A 20221-nucleotide genomic window follows, 5' to 3' on the forward strand; every position below is an offset into this window, starting at 1 on the left:
AGCACTTTTATTGGGTTATAGCTAATCAATTGGTACTCAAATCATATGATGGAGTTTTTCTCGCAGACATCATTGTGTTTGGATGAGTGTTAAGGAATAATGAAGGGTATTTTGAACCTTCAACATATTTGGGTGAACAATGATGAACTTAGATTTTTGGATGAATCCTTTATCATGAGTGGAGAATATTTTTTTTTCCTCATATCATATTGACATTTAACTCCATTATAAAAAAGCAATCTGGACCATGTTTTCCTTCAACCAATGTGAAGAGTGAGTCTCTAAATCATCCACAGCATTTGATACTCTGATTGAATGGAGAAATTGATATATCAGACCTTCAACAATAGGAGGTGGGAGCATTTTTCCTTTTTTTTTTTTTTTTTTTTTGAGTGGTGTTGTCGAAGGTGAGAGTTAATGTTGAAATTCATAGGAGTCCAATCATAGCTTTATATCATCGTGGGATGAAAGAGATTCTCTATCCACTTTAGGTGAAGGAGAATTTCTTAGCTACGGTGATGAGTTTCATATAAAATACTTGACAATATGTGGTAGAATCAGTATAAATATTGAAAAAAGTTTAAGCAATTAATGATTTAACAAAATATAGTTCAATAATAGTGGTTCATACAATTTTGTTTGGCTTTAAAATTTGACAAATGATAAACCATAGCATCTACTAATCCATTAAACAAATGCTTTCACTAAAAAATATAATATATGATATGATATGATATGATATGATATGAGTAGGCGGGGCCGCGGGGTCAACAAAGACTTGGAGTTGTATCAAGAAATTATGTTTTCAAAAGGACCATGAAGAAATATGTTTTGATTGTGCGTATCATCGAAAAGGGAAAAGCATAAAATTCAGCATTTTGAAAAAGGACTCCTAAATTTGGACTAAGCAAGGGCATGGATTATTTTAGTTTTCCTTCACACATGGTTATCATTAATAAATTCACACATGGTTATCATTAATAGCATTTATCATTACAAGCAAACTATAATTTGATATTGATCTATACAAATAAAGCATAGTTGATTATTGACTATGGAGGAAATGAATATGGAAACTTAAGTGACTGTAAATTTCTTTTCTTTTGTTTATTTAGTAATAGTGTGTTTTCTTACTGGTGTATCGATTAAAAGGACAGTTTTCCTGAACCAGGTAATTACATGTAAAATGTATCATTACTAAATATGATAAGAAATTTAAGTAATTTATACAATCACATTGGGTATTGATTACAACGATATAGTTTTTTAGTTTACAAAATTCACTTTCCTTCCCTTTCAATCAAACATAGTCTTATGAATTTAGTTCAAGGTATCGATGGCGGTATTAGTCGTTGTATATCGATATGTATTGGCGTCTCAAGAAATGTCTTATTTGGGTTCGAATCCCCTTGTGACCACCCCTTGGGGTTCCCACTCTCTAATGTGGGAGCCTGTAGAGAATATTCCCACTCAAAAGATGTGGGGGCACCCTTCCTTATATACATAGGCTGGATTAAGTTAAAAAATGTTGGCTTGACCCAATATTTTTATTTTTTGGATAAATCAAAATTCATTCAAGATAATTTATAGTAAGGTATCGATGTTATTAATATCATAAATAAAAATAATAATTGAGATATCAATACGGGTCATTCCTAATACAACCTTGCCTAGCTTGGCAAAACTAAGGGCCCGTTTGATTTTGTTTCTCTTGTTTCTTTGTCTATAAATGATTTTTAGAAATGCAAAAAGGTGTTTGATTTTTTTGTTTCCCGAAATGTTTTCCACAATGTAATCGAGTTCAAGACATGAGTGAAGGCATGACGTTGTAAGAATGCAACTCATGAGTGAGGTCTAAAGACATGATATTAGAATTGCATGTATGCTTCATAGAGATGAGCTTCGGAAGGATGAAGGCAATATGAAACTATGAGCTTCACATAACCAAATTAGAATCGTCATATCTGGATAGCGAGAAGTTTCAACAATGGATTGGGGGTTTGGGTAGGTCGAATGAAGTATTGGGATTTTCATAATTTTTGTTGCTCCCATTTGTTTCTAAAAACCGAAAAACAAGTCTAAGGGCCCATTTGATAACGTTTCAAGAAACGCGTTTCTGCCGTTTTGTCCAAAAATGGCATAAAAGGAACAAAAAGCTTTTGATAAAACTGTTTCGTTTCACTTGTTTTCAAAAATTGAAATTGAAATTCCTACCTATTTATGGTTCAATAAACGACCCAAGTGAAACAAGTAGAAATTGTTTTGTCATTTCTGGAAACGAATCGTGGCCATTCTTTTTGCTAGTTACTATCGACTTCCAAAAACATGATTATCAAATACCTACAATTCTTTTTTTGTTTTTGTTTCTAGAAACGAAAATTTATGTTTCTACCGTTTCTTGAAACAGAAACCACATAAACGTTATCAAACGGGCCCTAACTTGTTTCTCCATTCCTGTTTTCAGACACAAAAATAGACATAAATTTCTATTTATATTTCCAAAAACAAGTGAAACGAAACAGAAAAATCAAACGGTTTTTTAGGTGTTTTTCCGTTTTTGAGCATAGAAAAGTGGAAAAACCGTTTCTAAAAACAAAATCAAATGGGCCTAAGAAAGTGCAAAAGTTATTGTATATGGGAACAAGGAGGAGGGTATCGTGGTAATTTCCTCTTCACCGAGTTATTTCATTCCCTATTCCACGGTAAAGGCATGACTCGCGAGGACTGATGATCCCAATGATCTAAGACAATTATGGACTCTTAAATAGACTCTTAATACTATATTAACGGTTAAAGACGTCTTACTTCGTTAGTTCCAACATTTAAGTTAACGCCGTTAATTTTATCATCTGCTTACCTCCACTCGTGTGACATGTTATTTAACCAGAGTTAAAAAAAAAAAAACTTAACCCAAAGTAGAACTAACGCAGGGGTCATCATTTCCCTGGCCGCTTTAGCCTTATTTATCTTCAGTGCAGCTTTTTTGTCGTTTTGCGTGACTCAGCTTTTCATGATTTCGTGCAGCAGCAGCAGATGACACGTGGTCCAATTGGTCACGCATCCCCATGCAATCCAATGACTCAGATATAAGGTTCTCAGAGGACTGTACGTTCATCAAACGGTTGTTCATCCTTAGTAATATGGGACCACCCGCACGTGCATAGGTTTATGTGGCAATAATAAAAAGGGTGTCAATCGATGGATCCGGAACCAGGTATCTAATTCAGTTAACGAGTGTTGGTATGATCCAGAATCGGATTAGATCCTGTCTCGATTTTAAAAATCGGTATTCATATTAAATCTGTCTGGTTCTGATATGGTTGGATTCATATTTGGATTTTGTATTCAGATCTTATTTGGTTTTAGTATCTAATTTTAAATTTTGTTATGCTATGCATTGCTATACAAAAGACAAAATACAAATGTTCATTCGCTAGGTTGTTGGTCTTCCTCAACGAAAGAGGGTTTTAAACTTAGACTATAATTTTATAAGACAATTTAAATGATTAATTACGTCAGGTTTCTATTTAAGTTACGTCAAGTGTTTAGTTTTTAAAAAGAAGAAAAAGTTACATCAAGTAATTCGGTTTGATTTGGTTAGAACTGTTGATTCTTAACATAGATCCAAATCTGGACTAAACCGAATTATAAATACTTATTTCAGATCTCGGATGTAATCATATTATAATCAATTCGATTCGATTCAAGATATTTGGTCCGGAATTAGATTCAATTTTTGGTTTCAGTTCCAATTTGACACCCTTGATAGTATCTGACCCATTCCTATAAAAGAAATTAACGCGAGCAATATTCTAAAAATGATAATAAATCCTCGAGAAGGGCATTGCTATTAGACTACATGGTCCTTACGTCAACGCAAAGGCTAAGTTATGAGCATAGGCATCCAAGATGAGATGTACAATGGTCATTTCACTGCCTCTTGTATGAGAGGGTGCAGAGAAGGTACGCAGTGGGACATCCTTCTCTATGTAGGTGAAGCGGAAACAATATAATAATATTCACAATAGCTTTTAATAATAAACTATACATTCTTAAAGAAAATTTTACAAATTAGATTCGTCACTTCTTAAGACCAAAAAAAAAATCAAATTTCAAATTTAAATGATTAGTTTAAAAAAAAAAATTTCATGATGCAGATTCTTTTTTTTTTCAAACATCATTAGGTCAGGTAAATCCTTTGAAGACCCACATAAAGACCCACAAGGGAGTCATCAGATAAGAGACCCACGAGGGACTAGCAGGGTGCTTATTGAGCCACACTTTTTACAATACTACAAAAAACATTTTTTTTTCAAGAAAATGAGCAAGAAGGGTAAGAGGGTCAAACCAGCAACCTTCCCTAGACTTATGCTAGAGTCCAACTGCCTAGTTGCCTACCCTTGAGCTAGAAGCTCATCCCCACGATGTAGAGTTCACATTGCCTTCTTTATTATTTCTCTCTCTTGTTTTAATCAAGTGAACTCCATATGGATGATTATGATATTCACATCATCAATGGTATGTCGTGCAAATTCCCCCAAATTACGTGGGAAATCCTCCCAATAAATTAGTTTTGTATATAAAAAATCATTTTTTTTATTTTATTTTTATAAATATAATGATTCCAATTGACTAGAGACACATGTGAGAAGAGACTTCCATGATTTTAAGAGAAACTTTTCTTTTAGAAATAGGGAAAGGTTCGCTGGAACACACCTCAAAATATTTTTTTTTCTTGGGTGACATCTACAAATCAATATTTCTTGTTGCTCTTACTCCATATCCATAAATGTTTGAAAATTGCCTTTGAACTGTGATCTTATATCCAAAATATCACAAGGGTGAGCCCTTTGCTATAGTAGTACTAACCAATGATCTATCATCCTTACAACAATATCAATTATTAATTTTTGTTTGTTTGGATTTTCTAATGAAATTCAATAGCTTTGTGATATGATTTGTGCAATCAATTCTTTCAAAAATACCTAAATTAATGAATTTTGGAGTTGATTTTTTTTGTTCATGCTAAATTGGATATGTTTTTTTGGCTTCGAATTAAGGGATAAATTTCTCTTCAATTGGTTTAGGATTGAGAGGGAAAGAACAACCCTGGGTGAGTCTTCATTTCTTGAGATGATGCTTGTGCTCTGTATGATCCATCGGATTATTATTATAATTCTCAAAGTGATGGAAAATAATCAATCTTCCATGAAGTAATTATTCTCTTCAATGAAAAAAATAGATAAATAAATAAACCTGATTAGAAATGTGTGAAAAGAGATAAAAATATAAAAAAAAAAAAAAAATGAAAGGAGAATTACATATACCTTCTTGTAAAAAGAAAAAATAAAAACTTAATTTCAATGGAGATGCGGGGTATCAATCCCCGTACCTCTAATATGATAAGCGAGCAGTCTACCATCTGAGCTACATCCCCTATGCATTTTCAATGTTTTATTACTATTATTTCTTCTTTCTTATCTATTGTCTTCCTCTAAAATGTTAAGAAAAGTGTCATCCAAGTTTTTCTTGGACATAGGTAAGATCTCACATGTGTTTAAACAAGGTTAATACAAGGATGTGAACTAAAGCTTAAAAAATGGAATAAAATATGAGATTGGTTTTTATAGATTTCTATTGGTTATCGAGAATATCCAAATGGTACATTACAGCTTGTTAGAAGATTTTTATTTTTTATTTTTTATATGATGACAAGGCAAATGGTAGACGAAATTTATAACATATACTGATACTCATTAAAATATCTTAATGGTCATCATTATTTTATTCTACCAAAAGCACAACTTTTTATAACCATTTGATTGAATAATATATTGAATTATGTGATTGTTATTTTCTTTTTACACAATTTTACCAGAGACAAATTTTCTTTCCAATTCAATTGAAGTTTTAAATTATTGATTGATAAATTCACCTAATACAACACTAATTTTACATATCATCCCAATTCCTACGATATTAAACATCTTTTAAACAAAATTACAAAATAACAAAACTCAAACATCAATTATTTGTATCTCAATTACATAAACATATGAAATGACTGGAGGTTAACCTAGAAAATATTAATTTTAAGAAAGTTAGGGTTCTAATAACTTCTCGGATTCTAATCCCATTCAACAGACCTTACAAGCTCTATTACCAATGCAAACAACTTAACAAATCTTCTCCCACGCTTTCCTCCCCAACCCCTCTTCTTCGCTAATGCCTTTAGTATATCTTCTTTCAATACTAAATTCTTTTGCTCTCTCAAAATATAATTTTCACTTCTAAACATTGGATAATCTCTAATTTATTTTTTTAAAAATATATTCTTAAAAATAATAATTAAGGTGGCCACAAGCCCTCACCTTTTGTTTTTCTCTTTCACTTTGTTGCTCTTTTTGTCTCTTTTGCACATGTTCATTCATTCCATTTTATTTGTCTCATTTGGGCTTCTTTGGGGGCACTTATGTAAAACTCGTGTCCCAAGCCCAATTTATCAATTATTGAAACTTGGAGCCCGATCTGTAATTAAATTTTATTTATTTTTATAATATGGTCATTTTTATATTAAAAAAACTTGTTTTTTTTTTTTTTTTTTTTTTCACTTTAATTATTGAAGTGGGTTTGCCACCTCACAAATTACGAAAAATTCTTGGGGAATTTTTTACGAGTATATATATTTTTGCCTTTTGCTTTGATTTCAAGGAAGTGGATGGGCCATTAATATGTGTACCCCAGACATACAAGTAAAGAAAGGGCGAAAAGAAACACTGTAGCACCTCAAGGACCGTCAGATTGGATCAAATAAATTCCTAAGTTCTCGAATTTATTCTAATCTGACGGTTTTGAAAACGTACTCACGTATGGGCGAGCTGATTGAACAAAGTCTCAATATTAAAATAGAAGATTTTAGTGGTCCCTCTTTGATATGGTACGAGCGCTGTCACATCAATACGATAGGATACGATACGTATTTTGGGTGATCGGATCCTTCTCTACTTATTCAATGAACCCGTGACAGTGGGGCCCATATTTTGGTATGAAACGTGGCAAACATGCAGAGGGAAGTGTTTTTATACAAGCCTGATGGGGGTCCTACAAAGAAGATCATCAACATTTATTATTGTCTAACTCGAACGGGCGATTCTCAACCGTTAGATCAATGCCAATCTAACTTTAGGCTCCGCTGTAGCTGGGCCTATAGACTATTTAAAAGTGCAACTTGGGTTGGGCTCCACTCGAATCTGACCCACTTAATCCCAATTTATTAATTGGCTAATAAAGATATTTTGGCTTGAGTTGGGATCTTTTGACTAAAAAATAAAATAAAAATAGAAAATATTTAAAAAGTGCAAGTTGGGTTGGGCTCCACCCGAATCTGACCAACCTCAGCTGGACCAAACCATTGAGGTTTTTATCATTCAGGTTCAATTTTGACACAATACCTAAGTTCAAAATTTGCATTAGTTTTCAAGATTAAAGGTATTGAAGCTTATAGAATCTATTGTTTACATGATCATCTAATCAAATGTTAATTATTGATTCAAATTAATATTTTCATATGTTAAAATAATAAAAAGGGTAATTCTTTTTCAATAATCTGAACATTGAGAAAAAAGAAATGAGAGTGGGGTGCAGAAGAGCCTTACACATGATGGACCATTTAATCATTATAGAATACTAAATTTGACATTTGGAAAAATCATTTTATTCTATTTAGTGGTCAATGTCAAATCATCCTCCCTACAAAAATAGTCCTTAGATGGGCTTTTAACTTTATCGATGCTAAAAACGTGTAAAAATTAATAGGAAAAAAAGCAAAGGGAAGAAGGGATCTAGTTGTCTGATTCATTTTTTCACCTTTAAACTGATCTATTAGAATTAATACAGGTAGATACAAGAAAAAACCCCTAGATATGCAACATGTTAAATTTGATTAAAAATAAAAAACCTCAATCTTTTTCTTAAGAGTTTCTATTCTCTAAAGCTAAAAATCGAGTTTTTCAAACAAATTATCATTGAATTAAGCTCAAATCAATAAACCCGGATCATCTATCCAGACGTGAACGCTTCACATACAGTTTTGTGATGACATAAGCTTTTACTTCCATAAATACCCTTCTAAGCACTTCTTAATGACAATATGAGGAACATTTATACAAACAAAATGACATGTATCATCATAAAACCATACATGAAGCATTCATACATATGGGTAGAGATTCAATCTCCAAATCAACATGAGATGCGATTTATTACTCATCCTATCTTTTTTTTTTTGTTAACCAAGGTATCCGTGGGGGCCAGCTTACGCGCACCTCGATTAATCCTCGAAGAGGCTAGTGTAGCAACCTATCTAGTGTTCCATGAAGTTTTAACTGTGGAAGTTTTGGTCTGACCAAACTGCCTGGTCTAACCTGATTCCAAAAACAAGACCGGCCGACAAGAACTAGTTGTTGTCTAGTTGAAAGTGGAAACTTCTGCCTTTGTCGTCTATGTTGGCTTTTCATTCTACATAAGGTGTTCTAAATCACAACCAAATATACTCATGGTCTCACACAACCTAAGACAAGGTGACAGGGTCAGAATCTGGATCATGGTTTCATAATTTAATGGAATCCAAAGTCCAATTAAACAACCCATGTGTGTTTTTCTTTTTCTTCCCCCTTCCAAAACCAAACCATTTGCATACATTATGATGTTTTGCCTTTGAACTGGTATGAAAAAGGAGATTCTCCATATAGTTTATCACTGTAAACATAATTTTTTAGTGCAAAAGCTTATGCATGTATGTGACCAGAGCACATTGTTTAAATCTATCACTCACAATGCATAATAATTTTCTTTATTATTATTATAAGTTTAATATTTTTTAAGGCAATGAGTTTTCTGTCTGACTACGTAGTATATGCTTCCCTGCGTCTACTCTCTCCTACCATAATAGGGGAAGGAGGAGAGAGATAAACATATGGAGACATTAGCCTAAGCTACACACTCTGCAAATGTTCTTCTCCCTATTTTTAAAGGCCACCATAATAGTATTTTATTAGGAGTCTGGACTAGTTATGATGAGACCTATAAATCAGTTAAATTTGAGCACTAATGGCAGCTATCTGATTAAAATTACAATTATAAAATTTTGTGTGATGTTGATGGATTGTGCCCCTTCCTCATTTAAATTTTATTATTTTATTTAATTTTCTAGTTTAATTTTATGATTTATTTATTTTTATTTTTTTTTAAACTAACCCATTATGCTCAAGCTCAAGACTAGTCCACCAAGGTCAAGCATGGCTTACTTGTTTGATGACATGTCAACTCAAGAATTAATATTAGTATGACAGTCAGCTTGACTTGAACCACGTAGAGGGATGATATGGACAATGTTACCTTTAAATAAATAGATGACTTTCTGCACCAACCCCACATCAAATTTTAGGTCCACCTCTATCGTATGGTCACATGCCAACTTTTGGTTTTTATCTTTTTCTCTTTTCTACCAATCTTATAGTTGGGAGGTGGGACTGAGTAACATCCCCGAAAAACATCTCCCCCATTAAAGTAGTTTTTAAAGTATACTATACATGGTCATCATAATATACCATTACAAAAAGCAATCTATGAAGCATATAATTAAACTCTAAAAATAATTTTCTCTCATTAAATAAATAAACACATAAATTTTTTTGTTTTCTTTAATATCTAATTTATAATTTCACCAGGTGTTGCTTGCATTCCATTTCGGTGTTTATATTGGCATCTAAGCATTGTGTATGGGACCATGGACTATGAACACTGTTTTGTTTCAATTCGATTTAAGATATGATGGATGTAAACCAAAATCGAATTGATTATTAGTCAGTTTTAATTTCTAAAATCAAAATTGATTAATAATCGACTCTTGATCGATTTCCTCTTTACAGCCATTTCCAACAAGAGTTGTCTACATCACCCCCAGTACAAAGAGAAATTTGGAAATTCCAGCATTTCAACATTATGAAAATCCATCAAATTCTTCTAAGACAAAACTTCAACAAGAGATGCGAGCTCAAAAGAGAGAAAAAGAGAGGGTAAGAACTCCTCGTCTCTCACACTTGATCATTCCCTCTCTTTCTCATTTTATGAGTATTATAATATTTAATTGGTTTACTGGTTTAATGGTTTAATTGATTTATCTATAAAATAATGAAAGGGAATAACTTCTTGTCACCGTTGTAATCTTTTTTTAATTACTCCTCATCTTATTCCAAAACTATTGAAAGTCATATAATATAGTTTTTATGTGAAATGGAAAGATTCACCTTCATTGAAAAAAAATATATTGCACTAAGGGCTAAAAAGTAAACTTACAGTCAGGTTAGTTACAACAAGATTTTTCCAATAATCAAATTGCTATTACTTAAAATTGAATAGCACTCAAACTCCAATATACGTTGATGACATCAACAGTGAGCCAAAATTAGGATTATTTTGTCATCTTCTCGCATTTTTATACATAGTTTCTACAAATATTGAAACTGTAATGTTGACATAACTCATTTAATAAAAACTAATATTCCTTCCACAATATGTGTGTGTGTGTGTGTGTGTGAGAGAGAGAGAGAGAGAGAGAGAGAGAGAGGTGGCACTTTGGTCACCCAACATATTTAATATTTGGTTTAGAATTGCAATCATAATCAGTTAAGAATTCAGTGCTTTACACTACATAATTTTTAATAAGATGAGGACGACTTTAGTGGAGTCATACGAAAGTGACATGGTGAACCAAGGAATCTTTAGTTAGACAACTTAGGTAGCCAGCCTATAATGGCTCTATATGTTTGGCGACATTAAAATTTATTTAAAATGTAACTCAGCAAAATTGTAGCTAAAGAAAGCCTTTACTTTTGGGTATCTCTCATCTTTCAAAGTAGAAAGATTTTTATACTTAAATGAATGACAATTATTAATAGAGGATTTTTCCATACAACTGGATTTGTAATTTTGTAGAGATGTGAATAGATTAATACAAAGTATACCTTATTGATGGACGGATGGTTTGAAGTTTGAACTACCAAATTATCTCTGTAAGATTGCTGAAACGAGAGATCTTCCAACTAAGAAGTGTAGGCCTCTAGGGGAATCTACTCCTTGCTACCAAGAAATAAATAAATAAAATATTGGAAATGTAGCTTGCTTTCAGAGCCTTTCATGATAGTGTCGGTATCAAGGCATGTTTTGTTATTAATTATCAAGTTCAGCATTATATGAAATAGAAGTGAATCATAGTAGCTGAAAGCTCATATAATCCTAACAAAGGGTTAGCCAACTACACTTTCAGAGGAGGAGGAGGAGGAGGAGGAGGAGGGGGAGGAATACTAAAACAACTAAACATTAAAAATGCTAAAACTTGTGCAGTAAATGATGTTAAATTTACTCAATCTATAGAGACTCATAGTGTGGACCTACGCTCGAGACCACTCTGCAAGAAGCTACTTAGTAGTTAATGAGTATTGGTAGATTGGGTAGGTTAGAGCAGTGGCCTAAGCTTGACCTTAGGATTGGGAAAGCAAGGCTGGCTCATTTGCAACCTGATCTGATGTACTGGGAAGTCATGTGCAGTATGATGAGTGGAAACAAGAAACCATGCTAGATTTCAAGTCATTTAACTATATTTAGTGCTAGATTTCAAGTCATTTAACTATATTTATTGTTTCAACTTCCTAGTATTTGCTACAGTAGATAATGGTGTGAGGACCCAATGAGAGAATGCAGTGAGTGAGATGAGAAGCATGGAGAGGGAGCAGAAAGGTGGCAGTGGAGTTTTCAACTAAGCTGTTCTTGCAATTATCAGTACCATTACAAAAAAATTTGGGTCCAAGACATTATGTTTAGGGATATTGACAATGTTGGGTGCACGAATGTAGCCGATTTGGGCCAAATCAGCAACCCAAGTACCTTGATCTTGTACAAGTCTAGAGGAAAAAAATATGGATTCGAATGGTTCACATTCCATTTTGTAGTGTATCTCCAGTGGAAATGAGAAAATATCTAGTCAACTAAATGTAGTATCTGCAGATATATGACAGAAGGCTGCTCCTTGATTCTATTAATTCCTTCACTGATTATGTAAAACAAGAACAGAAACTAGTGTCAGAAATAATATCATCTGCCTGTGATAGAATGATATCTCTGAGTCAGTTCCAACAAGCGATCATATAACAGAAAATTAATAAATAAAACATTGTAAAACTAAGACCACATAGAGAAGTAGAATAGAATTCAATATCAGACAACTAAATTTTCATTTTATGTAAAAGTAAAAATTTCAATATAAGGCAACAAAAGTTCAACTTATCAATTTTAACTAGATTTATTTCAACATTGTCATCATCATCGTCATCTCCAGTTGTGACCAGCAAGAGGTTTTCTTAGATCGTTCAGATATGTAGTCTGCACTTCAAGAAAATTATGCAGCCACATGTTGGAGATCAGAAGACAATTATCCACGAAAAACCATAAAGGGTCAAGTATTATAGTCTACCTTTTCCCTTACCCCCTCCCCTACTGATACCTATTCCATCACCGCAACTTCCATTATCTTGCATTTCAAAGATGCCTATATGGTGATAATGAAAATTGCAGAACCACAACACCATAGTAATGATAAATTTGTACTTTGTTTCTATGGAAATGTTCTCTTCTCATAATGCAGATAACATGAGGAGCACAAAAGGCAATCATCTTCACAAAGTTTTACTGAAATATTATTTTCTTCTGTTAAAGGAAAAAAAGAAAAAAAGAAGATACTACTCTCAGTTCTAGTCTTCAAGGAGATCTGTTAGTCATTTGTATGCAGTTAAATACATGGAAGTATAATTCGTGGTATTTGGAGGCCTTTAAAGGAGGACTAGTTGACTAAATTCCTTCTATAACAATGCTGCTGGGTAATTGAACCGAAAGATCAGTTTTAAGTCGGGGGGGGGGGGGGGGGGGGAGAGAGAGAGAGTGAGTCCAAAGTGAATTAAAACTATAAAAGAGTTCGGCTATCACAAAGGAAGAAATGAAAAAGAATAAAGAATTTCCTTTATAGCTCTATTTCAGATTGTTGAATCTGTCAGTTTTAAAACCAAAAAGACCAAATCATTAATATTCAAACAATATGATTCTTCTTTTTTTCAATGAATCTTTCTTTTCACAAAAAAAAAAAAAAAAACCTATGCAGTGTCTTCTGATTCTTAATGGGCATCACAGTTGAAATTCTTCTGGTACCACCATCCCCACCTCCCAAAAAAAAAATGAATCGTTTCATTGTAGGTCTCCCAAATGTGCGGTGGAATGCAATAAGAACCTAAGGATGCAAATGCATCTGCTTCACAAGAATACAGTAGCCAATTGGTGTACTATCAGTGTATTTTTACTGACTTTATGTCGAGCCTTGTTCAAAATGTTGGTCATAGAATCCCTGTCCCTGTATTGTCTGGAGCCAAGCTCTACCCAGAAGCAAATTCATATAGGAGCATATATACGAACAGGCATGAACGCATGCAAGGGTAGTGTACAAGAAGCATGTGTACGTAAGTTTGAAACAACATATAAAAGAGTTTTTTAACTAAATAAGGATAGCATCCTTCTTCATGCTCAACCACATAGTTTTTAATTGATGAAGCATAATCCAAATTAAAGGAAAGGAATGTTTCCCATAATCGTATCCTAATAAAAATATGTCAACTTGGTTGATGTGAAGAAAAACTTTGGCAAACAACGATTGAGGTTCTCATGGCTGACAACTAACTAGTGGGGTTTGGATCACCTGTTCAGTTTGAAAAGGAGGGGAAAGAGAATACTTTCTGTGAATCTCAGAAATTAAATTTGACATCCTAAAACTGAAAATGTAAATTAACATTGCAATAAATCTTGAAATGTATGGGAAATAACAGTTCTATAGCATGTCTACAAGGACTTCAAGGTCATAATATTATCCGTAAAGCATACATTTTACTTTGAACGACTGCATATTAATAATGGAAATCAGGAAAGCTTACAGATTTTAACGAATCTATCTGTTGTTGAGCATTTCCAAGACAGAGTAGGCAGCTTTCTGGAAACTTTCTTTCTCTTCCTCTAAGACTTTCCTCTTCTCCATGGCAGACTCTTTGCAGTTCTCTATCTCTTCCATGATTCCAGATGAGGTATGATCTATTTCTCTGGTGAAGTTCATTGAGGATAAGTAGGATAGATAAATGGAAAGTACAACAGAAAGAATCAATTATTAGAAATTTCCAAAATATATTGGGAGGACCTAAGAACATCAGAAAAGTGACTATAAAAATCTGATGCCATTGCATATCTGCCAGAATTTGGAAAAGTAAAGAGTTGAGAAAGAAGTGAGAGTGACAGAGGGAAGGACTAAAAACATAGAAAAAGTACCACCCAAGAGTTTGTTTGAATTAGTAAGAAAACAGGGTTGAGAATTTCCTTATTCTGAATTAATCTTTATTTAAAGCAACTGGCTTGAAATTATTCCTCTTCAGTGCCATTTAGCTAATCAAAGTGAAATGTTGGAGACCAAAATAGAAAATTAGCTCACTGTATCATTTTAAGCATGTTCCCCATTGCTGTTTGCACCTGTTGTGAGACATCTGCATTTATTGAAAGAAGGAAGTTCTGTTAAGGAGAGAAGGAGATTGTAATGGGCGCTGGGGACAAGAAATACAAAATAGCAATGCAAGAATGAGAAGTCCTTATTGACAGAATGGGATCATGCCACAGCTACAACCAGATCCTTCATTGAACTACAAACATATGGTTATATCCTTTATTAATCTTAATATAACGAAAACATACACAAATGATGGTATACTAAAATCCATTACGAAGTAAGAATAGCATTCAGCTCTACACAGTTCTCAGCACATAATAGTTCTTGCTACCAATCATGGAAAAACTTCGTAGGAAGCACCGGCCTTATATGGAAATAAATAATAGAGGAGGGAAACCAACAAAAACACAAACATAGACACATAAAGATATGCTTGTGCACACACTGTCACCCACATCCGTAACTTGGAACACTCCAATATTTTGGACCTTTTCAAATTTGATGCTTCAACAACACAACACTTCCTTTCCACTCCATGCTTTTGCTCCACCGGTACAAGCTATAAAAGATGGATTTTAGACTTGTTCATAAATGGTTTTCAGTTTCTGACGGACAGGTTGCGTTAAGTGCAGAGATTGTCTGTAGTGTGATTGACTACAATTCCCATATTTTTAGAGATCATTTGGATGATGAGTAGATTGTGGATGCTTCCTGTGAGCTTGTTTTCTTTAACAGCAAACATATAATGGCTTATACATTGGAGAAAGCTTTTTCCCTTGTACATTGGTTTCATATAGATATTAAGACAAATTCCTCATATATTGTGACTGTCACCTATAAAAAGAATAAAGGCATCAATAAATTTACATAATTTATATTTGGCATCTAGAAGCTTTCTTAAGAAAATGCAGCGTTCATACTTGATAGACAATCAAAAACATAAATTTTGGGGGGGGGGGGGTGGCGGAAGGAAAAAGAGAAAAGAAAAAATTTGAAACCTTGAATTCTCACCAAGAATCCTTGCGTGTCAGATCAGAAATATATTTGGCACTGATACATTATCCATTTACAAGAGTCCAAGAGGTCCATGCAACAGCCTGTAGCCGATCCCAAGTAACTGGGATAATGCTTTGTTCAGTTGAGCTGAGCTAACCAATGAATAGCTCACTACTTTCACTAAGCTAGATTATTATACAAACTTCACTAAACTGAACCAATCAAAGCTACTAGATCATATGATCAAAATGAGTTTGAATTCAATCATGGAGAATAACATCAACTCTGAGTGAGTTCTTTATGTAAATCAAGCATATTATCGCTCAGTATTTCACGGTTGAAAACTAGAAGGAAAACCTATCATGAAATAATCTATCTATCCACATGTTGTGTGTTGACACACATGCGGGACGCTGCACACTTATATTCAGAGAGGTTGTGACTTATGGGGAGAATGATTGAAGGCATCCACGCATTTACACATCAACCACAGGTGTTGTCGAAAACGAAATTAAGCACGTTCTGCTGGAAACTAGAAACTAAAAAAAATTCCAACCAGATCAACGGAGTCAGAGTGGGAAAATTAATTTTCGTAGAATCAAATTCTCATTAAATGAAAAATCTTCAGAATTCGATTTAGAACCAAAATTCTGTAATAAATCCTTCAAAATTCCAGGTATTTGAAAGCTTAGGAGAAGTTTTCAAATTAACAGAGAAGAGTTAATAAATTCTATGTTCATTTCATAGTTAGAACGATACCAAGAAATTTTTGAGGAAGCAAACAACAAATCTTCAACTATTTGCCAAAAACAGCGGAATTTCTCAAACCTGAAGTGAAACAATAAATTTACTCCGACTTGAATGGAAAATCTAACATTCATATAAGATCAAAGATTCTCCCCGAAATTTATCAAAACTTCAGAACAGAAAACCTGATTTCCAACACATTACAACAGACACATAGTAAACACGCTCGGATCTTTACGTCGATTGTCTTTCTTCCTCATGGAAAAGCAGATCTATACGTCAGATTATTGGAGGAGCAAAGATCGAGCGAGAATTTAAAGGTGAAACGGAAACAAACAAGCTGAAAAAAAAAGAAGGAAAGAAGTAGAATTCATAAGAAATCTTAAGGAGGTTTCTGCCGTACCACAGATCAGATTTGAAAGCCGAGAATCAGACTCTGCAGGAGGAAGAGCAAGGGTTTCTGAAGGAGACGAAGCTGCCACTACTATTGCTTTCGAAGGTTCCATTTCACTTGCAGCAGAACAGATAGAGAGTAGATTGAAGGGTGAGTGAGAACGAACTGAGTCTGCGAGCAGTTATTGCTATTTATAGTTGGGATTTGGGCGGGAACGATCCTTATAAGTGTCCCAGTGGATTAACTCGTAACTTTCCTGCCAAGCGCTTTCCGAGTACTAAGTCTGGAGCCGTCGATCTAACGGCGTCAGTGCGGATCCAGCCACCCGATAGTGGGTCCCAATGTAGCAATGGATTCTGCCATCGTTAACCCCTTAAAAAAAAAAAAAAAAAAAAAGGAGAAAAAGATGCTAATAAATTAGGAAAAAGTTTTTCGAAATCAACTTAGAACTACGGTTCATCCATCATGTTAGGGTTAAGGTTTTATTATCTTCCTAAAATAGTTTGCTGATGTCCACGCACATTCCAAACTCCATTCCTATCCACTGTGGCACAAGAAAATTCGATCCAATAAATTATAAATTTTATGACTCGAAGAGGCCTTTTCGGATACATTAGATTTTTTTTTTTTCCTGATACATTGGATAATCTAACAAGTTCTTTCATTTAATTTTCATTGCTCGAGAATAACTCTTTAATAAACAGGAGAGAGATTTTTAGCAGCTTGGGCCTTGGTTTTGCATGTGGCATCGGAGGGGGTCTGTAATTTTGTGGATACATGGACGAGCGGTTATCTCTGCAGTGAGTGCGATGGTGTAGTGTCGGATGGCCGAGAGCATCCGAATACACACCCCAAGGTCATCTAGGCCATCCGATGCTCAACGCACCATCGCATTCACTGCAGAGGATGTTTTCACTATATGAACCCAGGGTCCCTATTTACATTTCAATTCTCTTCTTAATCAGATTTGACAAATGGTAAATTCAAGTATTAAAAGATTAAGAACTATGGAGAGAATGCATGCTAGAAAAATAGATTGCGAATAATGGGAGGAGACATTTGATTGAATTTGAGTGAAATTTGCATGTTCAATGCATAACATTTCCTAGATACCCAACGTTTAAAATTGCAATTTCACCACTCCACACAACAGAAAGAGGCATCCTAACTAGAAAGCCCCTCCATATGGTCATTGTGAATTTTTATTTATTTATTTTTTATTTTACCTTACTATGTAGTTTCAAAGAAATAAATAAAGTTTTGGTACGAAGATCCTGGCATACCAGGTAAGAAGGTCCTTGGTCAAGACCACTGTTAGTTAAAACGCGTTTTAAATGGCCGTTTTAAATGAGTATCCATTTTTTAAGGGTAAAATAGGAATTTTAATAAAAAAATTGATTAATTAAAAAAAAAAAAACCTATTAGTAAAAGTGAAGACAATATGGTACTTGGTTTTTGGTTTTTAACTTCCATACTATCTATAGGAAAAAAATCTTATCTTCTTATAGCCCATTGAGTAAGGAGAAGCTAAAACTAGCAACATCTCATTTTCTTGTAGCCCATTGGGCTATTTTATCTTGTAGCCCATTGGGCTATTTTATCTTGGGACTCCTAGAGCTTTTGGAACATTAGATGCATGTATACAGGTAATAATCTCTCAAATTGCATGAGTATACTACCGTTTTTTCGGTTTAGTTTTTTTGAAAACTACACGTTTAATACTCGTACCGTTCGTTTTGGTCCGTTTTCCGTTCCCTGTTTTTTTGATCTTTTTTTTGACCGTACCGTTCATCGTTTTTATCTATTTAAAACCCGTACCGTACGTTTCTGTTTTTTTCTGTTCCCGTTTTAACTGACAGTGGTCAAGACTAAGGGTGTCAATCAATTCGGTTCCAAATGATGATAAGGTGGACCATAACCGAATTGAGAACCGACTTGGTTCTATATTTAGATACTCAAATTGATTCAATTCGGCTCAGTTAAGTTTCAGTTCCAATTCGGTTATGATATGCAGTTTTAATTCGGTTTTATACCTCAGTTTTAATTCGGCTATGAAGACAGTTCCACTTTTGAACCCTGACTGTGATGAACCAAAAGCCATAATGGGCTCAAGTTATGGGCCTTATGGCCATTGCTAACTCAAAAATTATCTTAGCTTGTAAATATGTGACGATAAATTGCAAAAAGTACTTACCAAATAAAAAAAAAAAATTGCAAAAAACACTCTTGAATGATAAGAGTAATTCGGTTTGGTTGCGGTTCAAACCGATGGTTCTGACACACTAAACCAAAACCTAGCAGAACCGAATAGCATACTCACATATTCAAACCAAATTTGAACCGAATAAGTTTGATTCGATTTCGATCCGATTAATTCAGCTCGGTTTCTATTTCAATATTCGGTTTCGGTTTGAAATTGACACCCTTAGTCAAGACACCTAATTTTGCCACATGCAAAGATCCAACCATAAATCCTATCATTTGTTACTGACGAGATAATTTGGACAGTCCTCGTATTATGTTTCAGACCCTAATTCAATCAGTTACCCTATAATGACATCTCATTTATATCCCTGTATCCATTTGATAGTCCCTTGCTCCCATGTTCTTCCCCCCCTCCCCTTCTTGGTATGCTCCTTCACCCATGTCAAGTTCTTTAGATCTGTCAATAATTTGTTCCACCATATGGCCATCTTATTTTGGGCTGAACTTGAAATGTAAACCTAGTTTCGCCATATGCCAGTCCAATTGATTGTGCAAAATTACATTTGGGTAAAGGATTGCTGGTCAGCACAACCATGACTATGCTATGACAAGGGGTTAACATTTTAAATATAAATAAAACTGTCATTCTAAAGGCATTTTAGACACTTCGTACTTTAGACAACAATAATGATTTTTACTACTTTGTGTATCATTCTTCAAACCACGAACTCCCTTAACTACACGGCTAACCAGTGAAACTTTCACTCTTTTTTTTTTTTTAAATATATTTTTTAACTCTTGATTTCCAGCAAAAAAAATAAAAAAAAGTTCTTGTTTTCTGCTGCATCATCCTTCCCCAAAATTGCCTCCTCCTTATCGCTTTGGCCCCAGATCTCTCTCGTTTCAAATCCACACCATGTCGTTATTTGCATTGTTTTGAACAAAACTTGGCAGCTACCTAGGTTCAGCTAAGTATCTGCAACCTCTATTGCCAGCTAAAGAAAGAGAATCTAGAACGGTTTTTTTGAAAATAATAAAACCTAGGAAGATATTTGTGAACCCAAAGCTAAAGAAATGGAATCTAGATGGGGGTTTTTTTTTTGAAAATACTAGGAAGATATTTATGAACCCAAGAAGGAAGGTGAATTATTCCATTTCTTTGGCTGCCAACGGCGGTTGCAGCTACTTGGCTGCAACTCGGGTAGCAGCCAAAATTTTTCTTATATTGGCAGTCTGATAACTTAATCTACTTCACAGAGTTTTCAGCAACCCTCTTCTGTAATGTAAAGTAC

The 20221-nt window shown here is 34.1% G+C and overlaps 1 protein-coding gene across 1 annotated transcript; it reads right to left on the bottom strand.

Moving 5' to 3' along the window:
* Positions 1 to 11803: 11803 nt before the first annotated feature.
* Positions 11804 to 16958, bottom strand: LOC122076125. The gene is made up of 4 exons (XM_042641418.1): positions 16734 to 16958; positions 14576 to 14627; positions 14031 to 14192; positions 11804 to 12106 (listed from the first exon to the last, which is right to left on the bottom strand). Exons 1-3 carry the CDS (start codon positions 16834 to 16836, stop codon positions 14045 to 14047), a joined length of 303 nt encoding a protein of 100 aa, XP_042497352.1. The 5' UTR covers positions 16837 to 16958; the 3' UTR covers positions 11804 to 12106; positions 14031 to 14044.
* Positions 16959 to 20221: the final 3263 nt, after the last annotated feature.

The sequence above is a fragment of the Macadamia integrifolia genome, chromosome 4, assembly GCF_013358625.1.
Source record: "Macadamia integrifolia cultivar HAES 741 chromosome 4, SCU_Mint_v3, whole genome shotgun sequence".
NCBI classification, from domain to species: Eukaryota; Viridiplantae; Streptophyta; class Magnoliopsida; order Proteales; family Proteaceae; genus Macadamia; species Macadamia integrifolia.